The sequence below is a fragment of the Paramacrobiotus metropolitanus genome, unplaced genomic scaffold, assembly GCF_019649055.1.
Source record: "Paramacrobiotus metropolitanus isolate TYO unplaced genomic scaffold, Prichtersi_v1.0 Parri_scaffold0000145, whole genome shotgun sequence".
Taxonomy (NCBI): domain Eukaryota; kingdom Metazoa; phylum Tardigrada; class Eutardigrada; order Parachela; family Macrobiotidae; genus Paramacrobiotus; species Paramacrobiotus metropolitanus.
In genome coordinates, this window is record NW_026570365.1 from 26,363 (window position 1) to 48,640 (window position 22,278).

Sequence of the window (22,278 nt, forward strand, 5' to 3'; positions counted from 1 at the left end):
TCTCGTGAAATGGATAACGGCCTATGGCTAATGTGCCGTAGCAACGGTATTGTTGTTGTCCGTTATTATTGCCATGTCTAGAGTTTAGTTGGTTTTTTGCTGCTGTCCCGAGCGGACATAATAAAAGATTATGCCGTTCGTTCAATTCATGACAACACTGACAAGGGACTTTTCAGGTGGCGCGAATGATTTTTGCGACTGCAATGGTATTTGCCACTGCGTGGCTCCCTTTCCAGGGTTGGCTTTAGTACAACACCTTTGCGGCTACGCCATCGCACAACGAATGGTATTCCTTGTTCGCCAAAACACTTATTTATCTCAACTCGGCAATAAATCCGGTCCTGTATAACATTATAAGGGCGAGATTCCGAAGGGAGTTTTATCAAACGATCACTTGCAAAGGTATTTGCGTTCAAAACGAAAGTGTACATACGTGTCACTTGGGTTAGAAGTTAGAACCAATATGCTTAACTTTACAAGAGTGCGCCAATCGCCCAAAAGGGAAAGTGATAAGGACGGAACTGGGTCCGCGGGAGCCATACATCTGTGCCATTGTTTCTAAAGCCGATTTCCTCATGGATATCTGGATTTATTTCGTTTTTTTTTCTCCAAAAATTTCACTTTAGAAAGAACGAAGTTCAATAAAGCATCAGCTGCACTGTGCGCACTTTCAAAATTCTGAATACTTCCCGTCAGAAAATCTGGGAGCGTTTGCTGATGTGACTTAAAAGCTCAGTGTACCGCATGTAATTTCTAAAAAGCCTTATCATATCTATATAGCGCGCCTATTTGCCCATACATTCGCGGCTTAACCGTATAAGGTGTGGATATCTGTTGAAAACAATAATGCTAGATCACTAAATGTACATACCGTAAGAGATATTAAGCACTTATGCACCTCTCTTCAAATATTGTCATATAAAAAATGATAAGCTGAAAAACCCCGAGCTCCTTTTACAAATCCAAATTAACATGTTAGATTGAATGGATGTACGTTGGATTCCAAACGAGCATGTAGGTAGAAGTACTACTGCCTCAGGACTTTAGTCATCATTTATAAGGCACAAGTTTCTGTAATCGTCAAAACACCTCCTCCTTTAACAAACAGAGACCATGCATCTATTGCAGATTTTCTAGATTAATAATGTCTGTGGCGAACTGCATCAGTACTATGAATTACAGTTTCCTATTGGCTACTGCACATCCTGCAGCAGACTTATTACAGAACAGGACAAAAATAAACAGAAATCGGCCAGTTTTTTTCCGCAGTCGCGACTCACCTGCTAATTTTTGTCGGTGAGCCGTCATATCAGGTCGACTGAAATTCGTCGACCAGTACTAAATCCTGCAGACACGATGTTGACACGTCGCAAAGCCGAGCTAGCGTTCTGCAGGTATGTCTTAGTTTTCTTTAGATTAATTTAAGTTTTTTTAAGCTTTCTTAGATTTGTTATACTATTTTTAATGGGTTCCTATATTTTCTTATTTTTATGTTTGTTAGTTTATTTCTGGGTACACCAGCTACTACAGTCAGTGAAAATTTTATCCCGGGCAATTGATTTTAGGGAGATATCTGGTTCCATCCACCAAAACTCGCGCTGCTTCCTCGTCACACTTTCTTGCAATGGCTGCCGCTGTTCCATTTATATGTACTTGCATGTCTGACATCGCACTACAAACCAGTTTCATAACTGTTAGATGCAGGTGTTCCACAACATCATCTCAAGAAATACTGGGTACCGACCTGCAAGCGTTTTCCTGAGCAGATGAAACGCTGACAGACTGCAGAACATATGGCGACGTGGGTGACAGCACGATTGAAGGGACAATATCGGCATTTTGCGCGTAACACTGTCCGTACACTGCGGGTATGTAGCGCTGAAGAGGGACAGGCGTGTCGCAAAGCTTGCCCACAAATGTCTCCCATGTGGCCCCAAACCAGCCGTTTGCGTTCTCGGGCGTCGTATATCCAGGACAACGCTGGTTCATGGTCAGCAGGCACTGCCCGTATTCTTGGCTCAGACTGCAAAAGATTGCGACAATCACTTTTGACTGGTAACGCTAACGGTTCGGGGAAGCAATCCGTCAAAACCTTAACACTAACGTCTATTCGCAAATGCTGCACTTTCAGCAATTTATTCAGGGATTGTGTGCTCGGAGATAAAATAATCATTAAGATAAAATGATTGTTAGTAAACCATTTCTTCCTGTAAATTTAAATTATGTTCAAAAATGAACCTTTTTTCGAAAACAGTCTGTTCGCGCATCATACGGGTCGAGGAATATGCCTGTTACTACAGGCTGTAGTTTACGTTCTAAAAAGGCAGGTTACATGTAACTTCGTAGGTAGTGCTAGGACCAGTTCTGTTTTGTTTAGTTTTGCAGTTTATCGTGGATCGTGGATCACCGAACTGAACGCGTGGTTTATGGACGATGGAACACTAGGAGGCCGCCCGGGAGAAATCCTGAGCAATTTTAAACTACTCGTCACGGAAGAAGAAAAAGTCGGTTATCTGTGAACCTTTCAAAATGCGAGCTCTTTATCTGCGGTGGATCGGAGACACAACAAGAAGATGTCGCTGCAAATTTCAAGACACATTTTCCCAGTTTGTCGGTGGTGTCCAAAGACAAGCTGAGCCTCTTGGGATCACCTTTGTTGCCGACAGGAGTAACACCCGTGATTAAAAACAAAGTGGAAGAAGTGAAGAACACGTGCGAACGACTTACGCTAATTCCAAAACACCAAGCACTGTTTTTGTTAAAAAATTGCCTTGGCGTACCGAAAATCGTTCACCTCCTTCGTACTTCCTTGGCGTGGCAGTTTTCGGAAGAATTATACGCCTTAGATCAAACTTTTCGCGCTGCTGTGGAGACCATCACTGACGTGAAAATGGATCACCCTACGTGGATGCAGGCATCACTTCCTGTTCGATTGGGTGGTTTAGGTATCCGACGCACCGAGGAGCTAGCTTCCTCCGCCTACCTGGCATCGGCTTCCTCTGTGCGCCCGCTTATCTCTAAATTATGCCCGATACTACCACCGACCGATGTAACATCCGCAACACTGGCCTGGAAGTTGCTTACAGGTTTAAATGATGTGCCGGCTGAACCCCTTTACAGCGTACAAAAAGCCTGGGACACTCCTGCGACCTTGCGTGCCCTCTCTGACCTTTCTGCACTCCGTGTCTCTGCCACAGAAGTCGCACATTTGAAGGCGGTGTCAACACCAGAATCCGGTTACTGGATTCACGCATTACCAGCTGCTTGCTTAGGTAATCTGTTAGAAAATATTGATTTTCAGACCAGCGTCGCTCTACGATTAGGTGCCCCTATCGTAACGCCTCATGAATGTAAATGCGGCGAATGGGTGGACGAGTTCGGGAGACATGGAATGCGGTGCAAACGATCAGCCGGACGACTACCTAGACACGATGGCATCAGCAGGGAGTTCGCTCGCGCTTAACGACGGGCGGTTTCCCTGCCAGAGTAGAACCGAAAGGATTGGCCGTAGTGGGTAACAAAAGACCGGATGTAGTTACGCTTATCCCATGGGAACGTGGTAAACCACTCGCAATAGACGTAACCTGTGTTGACACTCTGGCAACTTCTTATGTTGACCGTACATCCGTCAATGTCGGTGCGGCAGCGGAACTAGCCGAAACAAAAAAAGCTCGCAAAACATGCGTGGCTTCAGCCAAGGTACGATTTTGTCGCCGCTGCCTTCGAAACATACGGACCTTTGGGCGGCGGAGCTAAGAAGCTAGTGGATAAAATCGGACACCTCGTCGCGGCCACTACCGGGCAACCACGGGCGAAGGAATTTTTCCGGCAGCGGATCTCCATACAGATTCAAAGAAGAAACGCTATGTGCGTGATGGGCACAATACCGGATCATGAGAAATTAGAGGAAATTTTCTTGTCATAGCCTGTTAAAACTGTCTTTGTTTAGTTGGTGTATGAAATTTGTAGTTCAGCAATAATCTTTTGTTTTAAATGCTGTTATGTATTAGTTGATAGCATTTTGCGTTTACATATTTGGGCATCCCTATGCTTGTTGCGAGAAATATTACGTGTTGGAAAGTGGCACCATAACTGCTTGTAGCATAACGTATGTAGTGCTACCTATACCGTATAAATCTACAATAAAGGGAAACATGGGGCGTCCCTAAATAATAGGTTTTACTCTTAAAAGGGCTTAAATGAGAGTAAAAACATAAAAATGGATACCGTAAAATCCGATATTCACGCCCCCCGAAATTAACGCCCCTCGCGGTCTTAGACGCCCCTCCCACAAGCCACGAAATAATGGAAGCCTCCCCCCGAAATTATCGCCCCGGGGCGTCTGCTAAATTGCGGCGCCGCGCTATTTTGGTCTGTTGTCGATACAGTCTTGATGGTACATCTTGCTTATTTACAGTAGGTGAATTCAACTTGCAGCACACTCGTCAAACCATGATTTTCTAACAGCAGATATTCCAACATTTTTATTGTCTTATTTTTTTGAAAATTCAGTTTGAAAAAATTCTAACAGCAATTCACGGCTTTCGAGCGGGGAATTATCAATATGGGCTATAGACCAAAAAAACGCAAACTCAAAACTTTGGACAAAAAACGCACGCTCAATACGAAAATCGTTTTACGTACACAAAACCGGATTCCCTATATTTTCTTCATTCTTTTTATCTTTTCGACCAAACCAGACTACAATAACTTTTCTCTGACTTTGAAATGATTACCACAATTCTTAGAATTGAGTTCGTTTGAAATTAAGTTGTCAGATGTAAACAGTAAGGCCTTTTAAAGGCTTTACCTAGTACGAAATAATTCATCTGACTATCAACTTTAAAAGGCATTGTTACATATACTTCGACATTTTTTTTACTCCGGATTGCCATTTTTGCAGTACGGCTTCACGAACAGGACACTCATTGTCAGCTGTACGATAGTAAAGCGCTATCACATTCACCGATCCCGCATATATCTGATTTAGCGCGGCTGAGTTAAAGATGGCTGTACGTGGGTCCAAAATAGTCAAAACTGCACGTAAATGCCGGTTCGCCAGACCGTAAGAATATTAAAGAATTCTAGAGTTCCAAAAACGTCGAAGTATCTGTTGTTCGGACAAATGCACCATAGTGACCTTACCGACAAAACAGCTTTCCGGTGTTGGCTGTTTGGTTAACCTTGTCATCCGCTACGGGCCACTGTTCGCGCATCAGTTCATACCGATATTCATCTTGCTGGAGTTGCAGGCCGTAGCAGCGTGATTTCAGTCCGTCGCAGGTTTCTGCTAACGGCGATGGAGAACAACCGACAACAAGAATAAAGGTCCAGACTAAAAACGGTATTATGTGCATCTCTACTCTCTTTGCCAGAGATGAATACCGTCCACTTCAGTCTGTGATCACGTCGAACAAAGATGTACAACATGACGGATATCCTTGATTACAGCTTTAACAAACTGTAGCATAGAATAATGCAGTATTTTTTTATTTCATAAACGCGTATACATTACAGATTGAAAAGAAACAGTAATCACAACAACAAAATTTCATTTAAAGCTGCCGCTCCATCCACTGTTCCGAGTACTGAAGCGGCGTTGCCCCGCTGAATTTTCAGTGACAACCGTTGACGGAGAAATTCATGGGAGCGAGGTTCACCCGTGTGTAGTTGAAGTCGTTTGCCGATTTCTTTTACTAAGAGTATGGGTAGCTTCCCCCATGGCCCAAGAGTTTCGAAACCTAATGGAGAGAAGACATATCTACCCTCCAAACACGAGTACAGTCGTAATTTTTTATCTTCGGCCTCCGCAGCAGCAGCTCCTGCGGTAACGTCCTGTCTTATAGCTCTGACCCGCGATTTCAGTATTAAGACAAGAACGATCTTTCTTCTGAAGACTGAAATTACTGCATTTTCCTGCCTGATGCATTTTTGGTACCCGTCTTAATTATATTATGGCTGCTACCGGCTTCTGCAACAGCGATCACCGAGTTGATAAGGCTATCCACTAGCAGTCTTAACCGACGGACGGCGATTGATCGAGCCGACCAAATTCGAGGAACTGGAAGAGTAGACTCAGCCGAGGATATTGCGCATTTAATATCCATGAACTGGCTTAAAAGTCAACCACTACTATCATGCTAAGTTGCACTTCGCAGCAAGGCTTTATGACTTCCGGGTTACCGAGTTACTGTACTAACAATCTGTGCCTTCTAATTAGGCCTCTTAAAATTGCAGTAAGATTACATTAACAGTAAATAGTCTTCATTGTTTTACTCATTTGCAAATAGTATCTCGGTAATTGAAATACGAATTATGCAACCCTCTCATTTTTACCATCGCGCGCTCAGCCGCTCAGTTTGTAATTTCAGTGTACCGCTAAGTTGCTAACCTTGCAGTCTAGAATTATACAATGGATCAAACACTCTGGTTTGACGATGAAATTATTAAAAAATCTTCAGATTTATTAGAAAATCTTCAGATATATATACATATGTATACATTTATATATATATATATATATATATATATATATATATATATATATATATATATATATATATATATATATATATATATATATATATATATATATATATATATATATATATATATATATATATATATATATATATATATATATATATATATATATATATATATATATATATATATATATATATATCCAGTATGTGTACATGCTATAAAATTTCAACCAAGCCAACGAGCTGGAATACAAAGAATTCACATGATTAATTTTCTTGTAATATGAGCGAATGATTCCATGCTTTGTTTACGGTCTTTAGCTAATGCCACGAAATTAACACACAAGAGAAAGCCTAAAGAAAACTGGCATGAAAAAGGAAGTCATATACCGGCTTCAACAGTAAACAAGCAGAAAAAGTACCGCTTATGCTTTCTATGTAAACCGGCTTTTATCGAATGCGTGGAATCATTCGGCAACAAAACACTCTAAAGGCGCCAACCTACTGATATGACTTATGTTTTACTTGTGCAGTTAAGGGGATCCCTATGAGATGAAAGTGGGTCTGGCAAAACATGAATAGGTTAAAAACAACTGGAAGATCATTGTTTCCATTGTTCTGACTGCATGCACAAAGGATTTGGCTACACAATGATGTATTGCGATCTGGCTACACAATGGTGTTTTGCGAGCTAACCCAGCCAGCCCTACTGTTTTGTTGAAGCTCGATTTTCGAAACGCTTTCAACACTGTTCGGCGTGATGTAGTCCTGGAACAGGCTGCTGAGAAATTACCGCAGTACTTTCATTTCGTTTCTCAGTGTTACAGAAATTCTTCTACTTTGTTCTGCGGTGAAACTACGATGCCGTCATCCCATGGAGTGCAGCAGGGTGATCCGCTTGGCCCGTTGCTGTTTTGCCTCGCTTCTAACAAGCTGTCAAGAAACCTCCAGTGCGAACTCAACGCCTGGTTCCTGGACGATGGGACGGCAGGGGGAGACCCCGAAGTAGTTTTAAACGACTTCACCCGAGTACGTGATGACGCGTCAAGAATTGGCCTGGAACTCAACTTTGCCAAGTGTGAACTGTACGTTTATGGCGGGTCTGAAGCGGAACAGCAGAGCATCTACGACCGTTTTGCTGCAGTTGCACCGGGCATTCAAAGATTAACTGCTGAAACACTGGATTTGCTCGGTGCTCCCCTCACTGACTGGTCAATCGGCCGTTGCCTGGACAGTAAGATTAGCCAGATCAAAAAGTTAACCGATTCTTTGGGTGTTTTACCGGCACAGCAGGGGCTATTTTTGCTGCGAAACAGTCTTTCACTCCCGCGCCTTATGTACACCCTACGATTGGCCCCGTGTCATAAATATCCCGAGAAGCTAAAGGAGTTTGATCACGCTATTAGGTCCAAAGCCGAAGAAATAACGAATGTTAAAATGGATGAGAGCTTATACGCCCCGGCCTCCTTACCGGTGAAGTCTGGGGGTTTGGGATTGCCTAAAGCAGAGGAAATTGCAACACCGGCTTATCTCTCCTCGCTGTATTCCACTGACGAATTGGTATGCACTATTGTGCCCGAAGATTGCCCCGACGACCGGTCAGACGTTGAAGTACGCTGGGAAGAAAGCACGGGAAAAGCTGCTCCTGCGATGGAAGATCGGTGCAGACAACGTTTGTGGTCGGACATGCTGACTGCCGCTAAACTGGAATCCTTAAAAGAGAACGCCGACGTTATTACCTCTGCTCGTCTGTTGGCTGCTTCTTCTAGGGACGCCAGTGCGTGGTTGTTTGCATTGCCGGTTGCTAGCCTTGGTACACTGCTAGACGACGCTGGTCTACGGATCGCTGTTGCTTTACGTATGGGGGCACAGATTTGCAAGGAGCATAAATGCCGTTGTGGGGAAATAGTCGATGCTCGCGGCTTGCATGGTTTGTCATGCTTAAAAAGTCAGGGAAGGTACAGGCGACATGCGAGTTTAAATAGCGTGATTCAACGCGGCCTGGGATCAGCAAAGGTGCCGGCAATCTTGGAGCCTCCTGGCTTAAGTAGATCGAATGGAAAGCGGCCTGATGGACTATCACTGTTTCCTTGGAAAAATGGCCAGCCCTTGATATGGGATGTGACGGTTTGCGACACATTCGCCATGTCTTACATTGCCGGGTCATCTGTAGCGGCAGGATCGGCAGCGGAAGATGCAGAAGATCGAAAGCGGAGCAACTATGCGGAGCTGACTGATCGTTATTTTTTCCAGCCTGTGGCTTTCGAAACTACGGGAAGTTGCGGCGTTAGCACCCGTCAGTTCATCAGTGAAATTGGCCGACGTATCACAGAACAAACAGGGGAACCGCGAGCTACCGATTTCCTGTGGCAACGTATTAGTGTGGAAATCCAGCGCGGAAACGCGGCTTCTGTTTTAGGAACTGTCGGCTGTTCTACAGAGCTAGAAGAGATATTTTACTTGTTCTAATTTTTGGAAATATTTGTCTAAGTGTTAAATGGCATTTGCTTGTACAAGTATTGCGATCTTGTCTACGCTCTCTCTGGACAGAGCTATTCAAGAAACAAAGGAAAAACTTTGAATTCAAAAGTCGAATGAGAAAGTTTTTTCAAATTAGATGTGATACACATCATTGGATGTGCTTTAGCCTAGAAAGCTTATATTCTCCAACATGCTAATAAAAAATGTTGTTAGTTTACAAAAAAATCGAGAAAAACACTTTTTGAAAAGTGTTTTTTTGAGTTTATTCAAACATGCCTTATTGGACTATGGCAGTGTCTCGGTATATAAGCTTTCTAGAAAATAACACATTATCTGATGCTCTTTTGGAAAGTGTAGCAAGTTTTACAATGGAGTTATCGAATTTTAAAGCCATTTCACAAGTTTCTGGAAAACGGCAGCTGAATGAAAGGCTTGCTGACTGACCGGCAGCAATGTGTGGCAGAGCCGGCTACCCAAGCCCGCGTTTTGCAGGATAGAGATCAGACAGAGCATAGCTAGAGAGGGAAGAATCAGCTTGGCTCCGGCCACAGGACAGCATGAGGCGTTCTGTTCTGCTGTCCAGGTCTATCTGCCATGCGGCTGGCCATGGCTAGCCGATAACATCATTGCACTTACTTCGCCTATGCTGACCCGGTCTTGTTTTTTTACTAATAACTTATGATCGCAATTTAATATATCCCATCGAGACATACTATTTGAAAGCCCGAAAAATTTCCTACAAGCTGATGTTAATATCGATAACCCATTTATATGAAAGTCATCTCATAGTGATCCCCTTAACCGGTTAATACTGAGGACAAAAATTCGTTCGGCAGCTCGTATTGGGGGACATTTTGCTGTACCACGGGTTGTTGTAATTATCACTTTCTGGGCATGGTAACAACCGAGCAATAAACAGAAGACATTGTCCATTTCAATAAAGCATTTGTATTTTTTTATGTGTTTTAGAATTTGAATGCCACATGCGTAACAAACTTTTTAAGCAAATAATTTAAATTGATGTAATACGTTTTGACTGACCAGCCTAATGTTAATTCTCCAGTATTAATATTAGTTATTGGAGAAGACCCCCTATACCACCGTGTACCACGCAGCTGTGGTGTATTGCAACGCCTTTAATAACATTTTTTAAATTCTAGTACTACCATTGCAACATTATTAGCTCCACATGCAACAAAATATTTTACTGGCATATCTCTCTAGTGTATCAGTTTTTTATATGCATACAGTACATGTACTTCTATTATTTTCATGATCAGCATATTTTGCGATATTTGATGGTTCTCATGCACAGCCCCGTTCGTATTTATATGCTACGCTACATGCACGTGTACATGCACGGAAACATTCATTTTCGCGTACTCCCAAACACATTTTTGTTTCGTTTTATAGCATTCTGTAGCCAGATGATTTGTATACACTGGTGTAAAAACCGTTTGTGCGCGCAACATCCGGTTCGGGAGTTATGGCTGTAAGAAAATTCCCAAAAGTTTAAAACTAATGCGTTCAGGTGTACCAAAAGTCTCATTATGGACCGATCTCCTTCAAATTTTGCATGTAAATGCGCATGGCCATGAAGATCGTTTTTACACCGATCCAGACTTCCACGATTTTTTTCAAATTTTAAAATAAATTTTAAAATTTTTGAAATTCATTTTAAAATTTGGAAAACATGCTAGAACAGTGGATCGGTGTAAAAACGATCTTCGTGGTTATGTGCATTTACTTGCAAAATCTGAAAGAGATCGGTCCATAATAAGACTTTTGGTACACCTGAATGCATTTAAACTTTTTGGAATTTTCTAACAGCCATAACTCGCGAACCGGATGTTGCGCGCGCAAACCGTTTTCAGGCCTGTGTATACGAATCATTTGACTACAGATTGTCATAAAACAAAAAAAGAAAGGGTTGGGGAGTGCGCGAAAGTGGAAGATTTCGTGCATGTACACGAATTTGGTACCATGTACCGGTCCACTTCCCTTAAATGCATGAAGCATCATCGATCGGCGCCGAATATGAACAAAAGCCTGAATTCTTCGACTGATCGTCCAGAAGGAAATTTGTTTATTTTAAACTTGTTATTTGCAAATGCAGGTTCTTGTTAGCTTCGCCGGTACATCATGGAGTGTCCCTTACAAGATTTGTTTTGTAAAATATGTCGCTTGTGCATTCTACTATATTGCATCTGCCAGTAAGGAAACTTATCGTAGGTCTTAATTTTCAACTTCTCACGAAATATTTAACAGCATCCATGAACTTTCCATTTTAACATATAAGGATTGAGAGTCAAATATTTTGTAAAGCGCAATTACCGCTCAAACAAGGGTGATTTCGCAACAAACCGGCGGGATTCGTAGTCTTGAGTTTCGCAACAAACCGGCGAAGATTCGTAGTCTTGAGTTTTTGAAACAGAACATCTCTTTAGCAATTCAACGTGGTAATGCCGCTTAAGTAATCGGGACCGTTGAGAATGTTGTTTTGTTTAACCGTAACTAGATCTTGATATTGTTTTCACGCTATTGTATTAAAGATCCTAACACAGGGTGATTTAAAAGTGGTACAACAAGTGGCCTTCGTTAAAATTATATTGTCCGGCTTTAAAACTGAATTGCTTTAGTTTTTGTTACAGTTCCACCGCTGCTAAATTTGTTATATACTGCAGTCAAGCTACTGTAATTTTATTGTATTTTGTCGCATGTTCTTCGGTTATTTTTGGAGTCGACTCCATGGAACGATCTCTCTTCCCCCTCGTTAAGCATTAATTACTGGCACCTTCGTTGCGAATGCACACGAGTGCACAGTGGGCCTTTGGATGGATGTGTGAAGCACACTGCCAGAGAGAAAGATTTCTCTCTGACACTGCCAGTCTAAGCAAAGGTGAGCTCCAGAAACTGGATTTAGACGTTGAGTAAGTTGGTGTGGAGTTAATTGTTAGGTAACTGAATTAAGTAAATGACGCGACAACAGACGAATTTCGCGCGAAGGTAACAAGCAATGTTCGGTTAAAATCTTAACAAATTCCCATGAAAATCACAGTAAACGAAATACCGAAAGATCGTCAATTTTTTGTCGCACCTTAAACTAAAATTAAGTCTCAAAAACATCCTTGCATGTATTGGTATCCTGGGTATGCTGACTGACGTGCGTGTTGACTTTTTCTTGCGGAACCTTTAATCGACCCTATTTAGCCACTGGACAGCTGTACACGTATATCCTGATCACTATTATACAGTAATTTATCCCCGCATATTTCGATTGTTGCAGGAGCGTATACGTGTGGCCTGCTGAAAGTGCTGCTGGTGTTTATTAGGAATCGAATTTTGCAAGTCTTCAAAAGTGGGCAGATTTGTCGGCGAATTCCACTTTTGTTGAATATTACAGTTATCAAGTTACCTGTATCACGTATGAGGGCACAAACTAACACAGTTCAAGCCGAAAAGCTTTATCATTAATCGTTATAAAATTATTTAAATTACAATGATAAATTAAAGACTGTAATAATTATCAAAGACTTATGGGGCGCAGATTAATGTAAGACATACAGTAAATGCAGATCTATAATCGCAGATGGACATGAATCAAAGCGGGAAAAACGAAATCTAGAGAAAAATAATTAATCGCATCATCTTTCGGCTATGCCAAGAAGTGCTAAACCGAAATAAACCCAATTAACTGCTGCCAAAGCGAAGGGCACGCGAACATTCACTGCTACCGACTGCAGTCGATGATGACCTTGATGCCGGCGCCGGTGCGGGCCGTCTCGAAGGCGTCCAGCGCCTGCTCCAGGGCGTAGCGGTGCGTCACCAAGGGCTTGGCGTCGACACGCCCCGAAGCCATCATTTCCAGCGCCATGGGATAGCTGCACAACGATAACATGGTCAAGACTCATCACCAATGATTAAGGCAGCACAAAACTCATTCGCTCACCAGTTGAGAAGGCGGAAAGAACCGCGAAGGTCCACTTCGCGGCACAGCGCATCCATCACCGGCAACTTGTTCTCCATGGCGCCCATGCCCACCAGCACGACACAGCCGCCAGACTTGGTGGACTGCAATGAAAAAATTACTTTTATAAACTGGCTTGGAGAAAAATGAGTCTTAAAATCTTTAAAAAGTCGACTAAATAAGATGGGAAAACGCTGGAAACAGACACAAACCATTGACAGTCAATTAGTGATTACTCTGATTGTCGGCAAGGCTACTCATACAGTATAGTAGCAGGTACATTTACTGTGCGGTACGGTAAATTTAAGTATTGTGTTTACTTATGTACATGATTACGCGTAAACAAAAAACCAAACATTTTGCTATCTCACCAACTAGAAAATTTTTAACATATAATTTTCATTATTCTTCACTGATATTTCTTTATTGATTTCAAACGGTATAATTATGATCTTTATTAAATATACGTATTTCGGTGGTCCAAAATCAGATATCTTAGAAATCGTTAAAGTGCTATTTTCTCCTTACATAAATAGCCGCCGCCTGGCTGGTTTCGAAGCCGCTGCACTCGATAGTGCAGTCCGCGTGACAACCGAGCGCTTCCTCCACCAATGCCGCGACGGCTTTGGCATTTTGCCCGTCACATTGATTGCATGGTCGGCGCCCAATTCTTTAGCGAACTTCAGCCGGTCTTCCACTACGTCTGGAAATAAATGGCAATTAAATGGCGCTAATCGAATTGTAAAAAATTCTTTTTATTTACCGGTAATGACGATCTTCGAAGCACCCATCGCGCGGGCGGCCAACACGTTCACCAGGCCGATAGGACCTACAAAAACCAGATTGTCCATGCTACTGATTAACAGGAACGACAAAATCATACATTTGCGAAGTAATAAGTTCAAAATGCAAACAGAATGCATGAGAAAGCAAGAACGGAAAAAGTAAATCTGCGAAACACATTTCTCACAAATCAATGGGCAAACAACCTAAGCAAATAGTGATTATGAAATTTTCGCGAAAAAGATTCTCGCAGATTATGTTAATCGCTCAGAAATCCCGTGTCAGTTACCTGCTCCGCAAACGAGAACTTTGTGACCAATTTCGATTCCAGCCCGTCGACAAGAGTGGACAGCGATGGCCAGCGGTTCACACAAGGCGCCTTCTTCCAGGGAAACATTATCCGGAAGTCTGCAGCACAGAAACAGAATCATTTAACAGCGATATTTTATATGTACGTCAAAATACAATCAGCGCGTTCAACGGAAATGCAGACCAGTACGTACTTGTAGCAGAAACTGGCGTCATGGACGTAATAGCGCGTCAGGGTGCCGTGGAAGGGCGGTTGCGCGCAGAACTTGACGTGCGGGCACAAATTGTAGCGGCCTTCCTTGCTGTACTCACACCGTCCGCACGGGACCCCCGGCTCGATGGCCACACGGTCGCCTGCAATTCAACGATTATGGGTCTGAAGTTTAAATTTAAATATCCACTTCATACCACACCAGCAAAGAATGCGATCCGACCAGCAATGACCTGTCAACTATGCAAAACAGCTACTCGAGTTGGGCCTTACTGGCAAAGGCATTCTCTAACATTTTCAGAAATAGGTCAAGTACCAAATCCTATGGCGCAGAGTATTATTTTAGGACAAGGTCATTTTTCTCATGGAAAATGCTTTCATTTAGGCATATTGCCGACACAATAAATTAATTATACCGATCGAAAACAATCAAAGTGTTGCAGATATCAGTGAGTCGCACACTGAATTCATCAAGGCTGAACGTACGACAAAAAGCCCACACTGCCATAATCGAAAAACCTTAAGATATTTTAATTATAATATCTTAATTTAATTCTGGAATTTTAAACCTATGGTATTTTATTTTATGTATTATTGCACAATTTATTTCCTTTTACTATTGTTATGCTATAAATTCACTATCCTGAGGAACGGCCATAAAAAACGTAAAATCTGTTCGATATTAAAATCAATAAAATGGAACCTGCCACACGTAGTTCACCAACGAAAAAAATAAAAAAAATTCTTCAAATGCCCATCAAAGTGTCAGTGTTGCATCACTTGCATGTACTCTGCATTCTGCAATTTTATACAGTCTCATATATTTTCCCTTACTGTGTTTCATATTTTAAAAGAGAATTCAAATTCCTTACATTTATATCTTTGTAAAATGTTGATAAAAAAATCATCAAAACAACAATAAAGCGTGAAAGAATTCAACTCATGCGTCTTACCTATTTTCAGCGTGGTAACGCCCTCGCCGACGGCGGAAATGATGCCACTGGCTTCGTGTCCCAGGACGACAGGCGCTGCATTGAGAGTAGAACGATGAGCACACTGGCATGCATGCAACAGGAGCACATGGAGCCGTGATGTGGGTTGAACGACCGTTCCGGATCATACAAAATCTTTAAATATCTGGACCGTACCTTTGAGTAAATAATCTCCCATGTGTCCGCTTTGCCTGCAAAATTGAATCATCAGCTGCTGAAAGTAATTTAACTATTCTGCTGCTATAATATTCTGACAAAAACCATTTCGAGCCATAAAGTATGAATGCCATGCACAAGTCCTAATTATCCGCTTTCCGAACAATGAGTCTTAACAACAAATTGCAGATTGTTATCAAAATTTTTTTAATCATTACACTAATCTTAAAAAAATGAAAATTAATTTTAAGTTTAATTAACTTCATTTTAATTAATTATTTTAACTTTTAAATTATTTTAATTAAAAAGAATTTATAATAAAAAGTTTTTAAATTAAAAACTGGTCCAAAGAGTCGGAGCAGTTCAGGGCAGGATTGCGTGCTGGCAAACCCAGACAAACGGACGGCTATGCGTCGCCAGTTAATCACTCAGACAAAAAATTTTAAAACCTTCTGCTTACAGTCAATCTCTAACTACTCAGGCAGAATCCTCAGAAAACCTCAGTTTCTTCTCAGCCTGTTCTAATAGACAGTTCCAACAGATCTGCTGAAGATTTCAAAACTACGAATTCCAACCACTTCCGGTTGTGGAACAACTGGCAGCCTCCTGGTGCGGCAGCTTGATTTGATTAGGCTGCGCAGTTATTTTTGTTCAGATTTACTGCACCAAACGAAACGCAACTCTTTAATTTCTCTTTATATTTTCAAAAACGGAAAAACAAAGGTGCAGGTAACATATGACATGTATGTACCTCACACCATTCTCAGCCAAACTGCGCCAACCCGTTGATTTCGCCTGAGTGCTACACAAGAAAACCCGTCAACATAAGCAGAACAGTAATGAATTCAGAAATTCGGTTTTACCTTTTTTAATGGTAAGAATTTTCAAAGTTACTGTTCCGTTGTTGCACCTGCCTACAATTGCCAACATTCTGAAAATCGAAATGGTTTCTGAGATTTCTTAGCTTGCTTTACATCAGATAATTTCCAAATCCAACGAGGTTTCGAGAATTTGAAGCATTGCGAAAACGAAGAATTACTTTTTTTAAAAATTATTTTTATGTAAATAAGTTCAGATGAAGATACTAATTAAATTCAGTGCCAACAGAATAAAATACCAAAACGGAGATATCTCATTTAACACTATTATCTGCGAGTGCAACAAAAAAATTATCGGAAATTAAATTTCAGCCCTCAAAAGAGATTTTTATGAAGAAATCAAGCATACCAGAAATGGACGTCCGTGCCGCAGATTCCGACTTTCTGAACAGCGATCTGCACTTCTGAATACACAAGAAAAATAAAATTAATACGAATCCCGGCGCTGTTAAACAGTTTCTACAAATCACAATAATATTATAATTAATTTTATACAAATCCCAGCGGTACAAATAACCGCCCCGTTTCTTTGCTCGCACATACTAATAATATTAAATTAAATTAATATTACTAATTACTAATATTACTCCAATATTAAGTACTAATATTACTCCCATAAGTACTAATAATAGAAAATTAAATACTCCAAGTTTTTCAAATGTGCAGACGATAACGTACCATGGGGACCTGGTTGGGGGATCGGCATCTCCTCCTGAAATCACATGGCACAGTAGAGTCGACCGAGGACCCAGTATTTCTTATAAATTTATTACTGATACGGATACTCACCAAACGCAGATTCTTCACGGACTGCAGCACTGCTGACAGATTGGTATCGCGCGAAGAATACATTGTCGAAGATGATCAGCTGATCAGCACCGTAACACAAAAAATTAAACGGGACTGTAAGCACAGCACGTAATTTGGGGTGCGAGATCAGGCAGAGAGGACAGAAAAATAAGCGATTGTAACATTCGACGCCAAATTATCAAACTAGCTTACTAGCTCCTCTGCTATCACAAAATCGTGATTTTCCAATGTGAGATTGTTGAAACACTCAGTGCTAAAGGCAAACCATACGAGTGATACGACAATCAGCCATGTTGGCGCTATATCAATATTTAATATTTAATTGTATCCACTTCTCCGTATAACCCAGACTTCACGGAAAAATGTGTTTCACAGACAACCGAGCAAGTTTTAAAATCAATATCTGTCACTCCGTGAGTGACGGTGCAGTTTTAACAAGACTACTCTGTAGATACAGTGGTAACAGTACCATATCGTGTAAACTGTAGAGCATTTATAACAAGTCTCATAGAACACTGGCGATTTTCAGTACAGATAAATTACGAAACAAACCAAGTAAAACTGCAAAGCTAATGCAAGAAAAAGCAGCTGAGGTACCTGGTACTAGTGCGATGATCTCCTCCGCCTTGATTTTCAAGCCTAGAGTGTTGAATACCAAGGCTAGGAAGTGGCGGTCGGAGGTGCTTTCATTGGTGACAAAAAGCGAAAGGGAACATGATACTGACGCAGTAGCTGCAGGGCTTCCATGGATCCAGGAATAGCCCTTCCCCGGTTCCCGTTAAGCCATAACTATCATATATCACTCAAGTCATATCCAGGAGAAAACCCGTGGCTTCCAGCCATCTCATAGAGATGTCGACAGGGATAGAAGGATATCAACACCACCACAAATCTCTCATTACAGTTGTTAATCAGTTATCACTCTAATTACAGATATTTTCCAGAATGAACCTGGGCAATATTTAAAAATAACTACGAAATTCCACAATTGTAAATTGTAACCATCCGCACTACCCGTTACCGTTTTTTGAGTTCTTCATTTTAAGCTTTTATTTCTGACTTTGAATTTTGTTGAATAACAAGATGCCAGTGTACGGGACAGCGGCGTTAGGGACATGCCATACTGCCTACGGGTGAAGCTAAACCGGAAATGACAATCCTTAGTGCTACGGATTAAACAGACATGAGTCAAGTCTGTTTAATCCATAACACTAAGGAAGGCGTATCAATGGTTTAACCTTGTATTTCTAAATTTGATTCGGCCGGGACTGGACCGCGGTACTCCACCTACCGCCCGGCACTGTTTTGTGTGGCCGGAAGTAGCCCGCGGTACTGTGCCTATCGCCCGGAACTGTCTGGTGCGGCCGGAAGTGGCCCGCAGTACTGCACCTACCGCCCGGAACTGTCTGGCGCGGCCGGAAGTTGCCCGCGGTACTGCACCTACCACCCGGAACTGTCTGGTGCGGCTGGAAGTGGCCCGCGGTACTCTAGCTACCGCCCGGTACTGTTTTTGGTGGCTGGAATTTGCCCGCGGTACTGTACCTATCGCCCGGAACTGTCTGGTGCGGCCGGAAGTGGCCCGCAGTACTGTACCTACCAGCCGGCACTGTTTTGTGTGGCCGAAAGTAGCCCGCAGAACTGTGCCCACCGCCCGGCACTGTCTGGTGTGGCCGGAAGTCGATTTAGTCAAAGTTGCGCTACACGTTAAGTCTTAATATTTTTCTGACCCTAGCCATATCTGACTTGCTATTACGGTGTTAACTATGGCTGTTTTGTTACTTTCAGTTTGATGGAAAGTTTAAAATGAGGATCGTGCGGATTCCTTATACATAAAAAATGACTCAGAATTTGTTCAGTCCGACACTGAGCATTCGGTTGGATAGACCATCGTGACACTGACCAAAAAGAAACAACAACTCAGCCAACAATTCAGGAACGTTTGCGAACGTTTAAAACTACGGCCTGCGCGTTAATAGCGTAGAAGGTGCTTCGTAGACAAAAAAACAAAATAACGGGGCTCACCCGAACCTGCAGATCGCCTTGACGCACACGATCTTCAGTTTCCCCCAGCAGAGCGCTGGTTAGGAAAGGGCCAAAAACCGGTAACCACTGAAAACTGTTCCTATGAATTGACCCGCGCCCTCCTGACTTGCGGATGGTGGGAGAAATGTAAACCAGCAATACTTTCTTGATTGTATTTCGTTGCGAATGATCCCAAAGGACATCCCACGTCTGTACGGGTGGATACCGCCCAAGGAGTCCAAAGAGGATTTTCACTTTTTTCGACCACTCTCCAAGTTGACCGTAGTCCTGACCCTGGAGTGGCCTCTGGTCAGGGTTAAGTGACGTGCCACCCGAAGGACCACCGGATATGGCTTTGTCGCTCCCGGATGTGGCTCCTGTGGCCGATCCCCAAAGCGGAATTTAAAACTAATTTTTCGTGGGAAGGAGACCACCAAAGTTTAATTGGACTTCTGCGCATTATTGAAAAGGTCTATTTTAGTTTTGTTAAGTTCCTGTGAATTTTTTGTATTTCAGCTCCAATCTTGATTTACCTGTCTTGTAAGTGCAGAAGAACCTATTGACAATCATGTGAAGTTAATTAAAATTTTGTTTCTGACCAGCAAAGATTTTCTAAAAAAAACCCGCCAATTTGCCGCGAACGTTGTGTAATAATACAGTATTTCAAGTTTCAGTCCGAGAGACTTCCTATCGAGTGATACTTCACTTTGTCGCACGCAGCACTTTTCTTGCCATGCTAGTGTTATTATTGCCATGCTAGTGTTATTATCAACAAGTTCGTGCCGAACGATGTGTTATCCAGAAGTGTCATATAAGTGAGTTATGCGTCTAATTTCCTATCTGAAAGTTACCCGCAACGGAATCCCTGAACTACCCGGGTAGCAGTTAAAGCATCATTGCACGGAATGCCTCTTGATCTGGAAGCTGACCCGACAACGATTGCGCAGAATGGAAATAATCTGCACGATCACATTTATCCCGACTCGAGATATCGAAAGGTACTTCATCACACTATAATATTATCTTGCCGATGGTACTCGTACTATAGCTGTAAATCAAGATTATTACAGTGTTAGATGCTATAGTAACTGTACTGTAATAATATTGATTTACATTGTATTACCATCGGCACACTGGGTGTGCTAAGTACATAAAAATTATTTCAATATTTTCAAATCGAAATCCAGCCATGGGTCTTTGGATCAAACATACGAGTATATTGCACTTAACGAAACGATATGAGTTCTTTTAGCAAAGGCGAAAGTGGAAAAAACTTATGTCTGTAATCACAGCCTGTGCAGTTTTCCTTTCTGTTGGACTAATAATCGGACTGTACATCCCTCGCGAGTCTGCAGCTCTCTTATTGGAGCGAAATGAAATTTCAGGAGAACCTTCTATCACCGTGACATCCGCTGGTAGCATCACTTCGTGGAGGCAAGCACCATGCAGGGCACCGGATAATAGCCAATGTCCTAAAGGGTATACTAACAATCGGCACATAAATTTTATGCTGCAAAAACTATTTCTAGGGCCCTTTTTTACGTGTTCGCTAAAATACTTCTCTTTTCGCCATAAATGTAACGTCTGGTATACAATAATGCAATGAATCAGTTTATTTTATGTACAATAGTACAGTACACGTACAGGTACTTATGGCAAAAGGCATGCTAATTTTATTCTTTGCACGAAGACCTGGACCTTTAGTCTGTAATTAGATTTTTAACTTTCTGAGTGGTAGCGTGACTTCCAGAAATTCGGATGGCTACACTAGTATTGCCTGTTGAACTGTGAGCCTGTAGTTGCATAATGCATGCTGCATTTTTATCTTTTAGTTATCGAGAGCGACCTCCGTTGTTGGTCGTGTCAACCGATGGATTTCGCGCGGAATATTTGTCGCGGCACCTCACGCCCGCACTGGAGCGTATTCGCTCCTGTGGAGTGTCAGCTCCGTCGATGCGACCCACCCATCCGGCCATCACCTTCCCCAATCACTACAGCCTTGCCACGGGCCTCTTCGCCGAATCTCACGGAATTGTGGACAAATTATGTTCTACGATCCCGTCTTAAAGGCGCAGTTTAACTACAAGAGTTCGGAAATTATCGAACAGTCACGCTGGTGGAAGGGTGAACCGATATGGGTAACGGCGAGAAAGCAGGGAAAACGCGCGAATGCTTATTTCTGGGCGGGGTCGGAGGTATGCCTGATTTTTGGCAGTCCTTTTATGTTTAATACTTAGGTATTCTTTTTTTTATTACAATTAAAGCCAACCTGCTCGCAACGGAGCTAACAACTACATGCCGCACATGACAACAGCAGTGAAAATTACTAAACCTGATTGATGTCCAGTTTTTTCCCACATTGTTGTTCGAACAGTTATGACACCATGTTAGTTGACTGTTATTTCATGCAGGACGCTATTGGTCTCATCAGCTGCATTCTCGTCTTCGCAGAACTGGCCAGTAATAATAATACGAGTTTTACCTGCGCGATCACCTCCAACATAACCTCAGGATAGGTTTTTTGATGGCGTTCATGGTAGGTATCAACGCGAACTTTTGTTATCTGTGTATGACCATGCACATAGTCTTATTTCAGGGTTTTAATGTGCAGTCGTACGAGTTGACAGACTGTGAAGTTTGTCCAGTTATAAAGTATAATATATAAGCCGTATTTCCTCAGGTTTAAAGAGCACGGTGGGGCGTGGCCCGTGCGCGAACACTGCCTGGTTATGGTTACTTTGATTTCGACGGGGCCGGGAAAGCCGTGCTTGCGGCACGGCTCTGGAGCGTTTCTCAAACCTGAGAAAGAAATTATTCCATGACACTCTGTCTACTCGTATTATTTTTTCCGGTCTCGAATGGAAAAGACCGTTTGGGCATATTCAAGTCCTTGGTAATGTAGAAATGACGGCTGGGCATCTATGCGTGCGCACTTGTGGTTCTTCTTACCCTACACCTTTAGCAAGCCATTATCACTTTCGTTTGAATTGTTTAAAATCCAATAAGAAGACGATGTCGTGAACAATGCGCCATGCAATGAAGCACCCATGCCAGTTACTAAAGCAGACTTTGCATCTTTAAAGGCATAGTACCGAATGTAGCCATCTGCATTCCTTGCCCTTTCTACCATCAAACAAGGATGCACAATGGTAATGTGAACCAGAATCGTACATACGCAGAACTA

The 22,278-nt window shown here is 42.1% G+C and overlaps 1 protein-coding gene and 1 pseudogene across 1 annotated transcript; one reads left to right on the plus strand and one right to left on the minus strand.

Annotated features, from left to right (window-relative positions):
• Positions 1 to 12,286: 12,286 nt before the first annotated feature.
• LOC129599404 (sorbitol dehydrogenase-like) lies at positions 12,287 to 17,662 on the minus strand (annotated as a pseudogene).
• Positions 17,663 to 19,967: 2,305 nt separating this feature from the next.
• Positions 19,968 to 22,145, plus strand: LOC129599405 (ectonucleotide pyrophosphatase/phosphodiesterase C27A7.3-like). The gene is made up of 3 exons (XM_055497625.1): positions 19,968 to 20,092; positions 20,347 to 20,573; positions 20,927 to 22,145. The coding sequence occupies exons 1-3, from the start codon at positions 20,000 to 20,002 to the stop codon at positions 21,159 to 21,161; spliced, it is 555 nt and encodes a 184-aa protein (XP_055353600.1). The 5' UTR covers positions 19,968 to 19,999; the 3' UTR covers positions 21,162 to 22,145.
• Positions 22,146 to 22,278: the final 133 nt, after the last annotated feature.

Excerpts from the sequence above, each read along its gene's own strand:
- LOC129599405 (XM_055497625.1), top strand. The coding sequence starts at position 20,000 with ATGCCTCTTGATCTGGAAGCTGACCCGACAACGATTGCGCAGAATGGA. Across the intron at positions 20,093-20,346 it reads CCGACTCGAGATATCGAAAG|CAAAGGCGAAAGTGGAAAAA; the intron begins GTACTTCATCAC and ends GAGTTCTTTTAG. Across the intron at positions 20,574-20,926 it reads AATAGCCAATGTCCTAAAGG|TTATCGAGAGCGACCTCCGT; the intron begins GTATACTAACAA and ends TTTATCTTTTAG.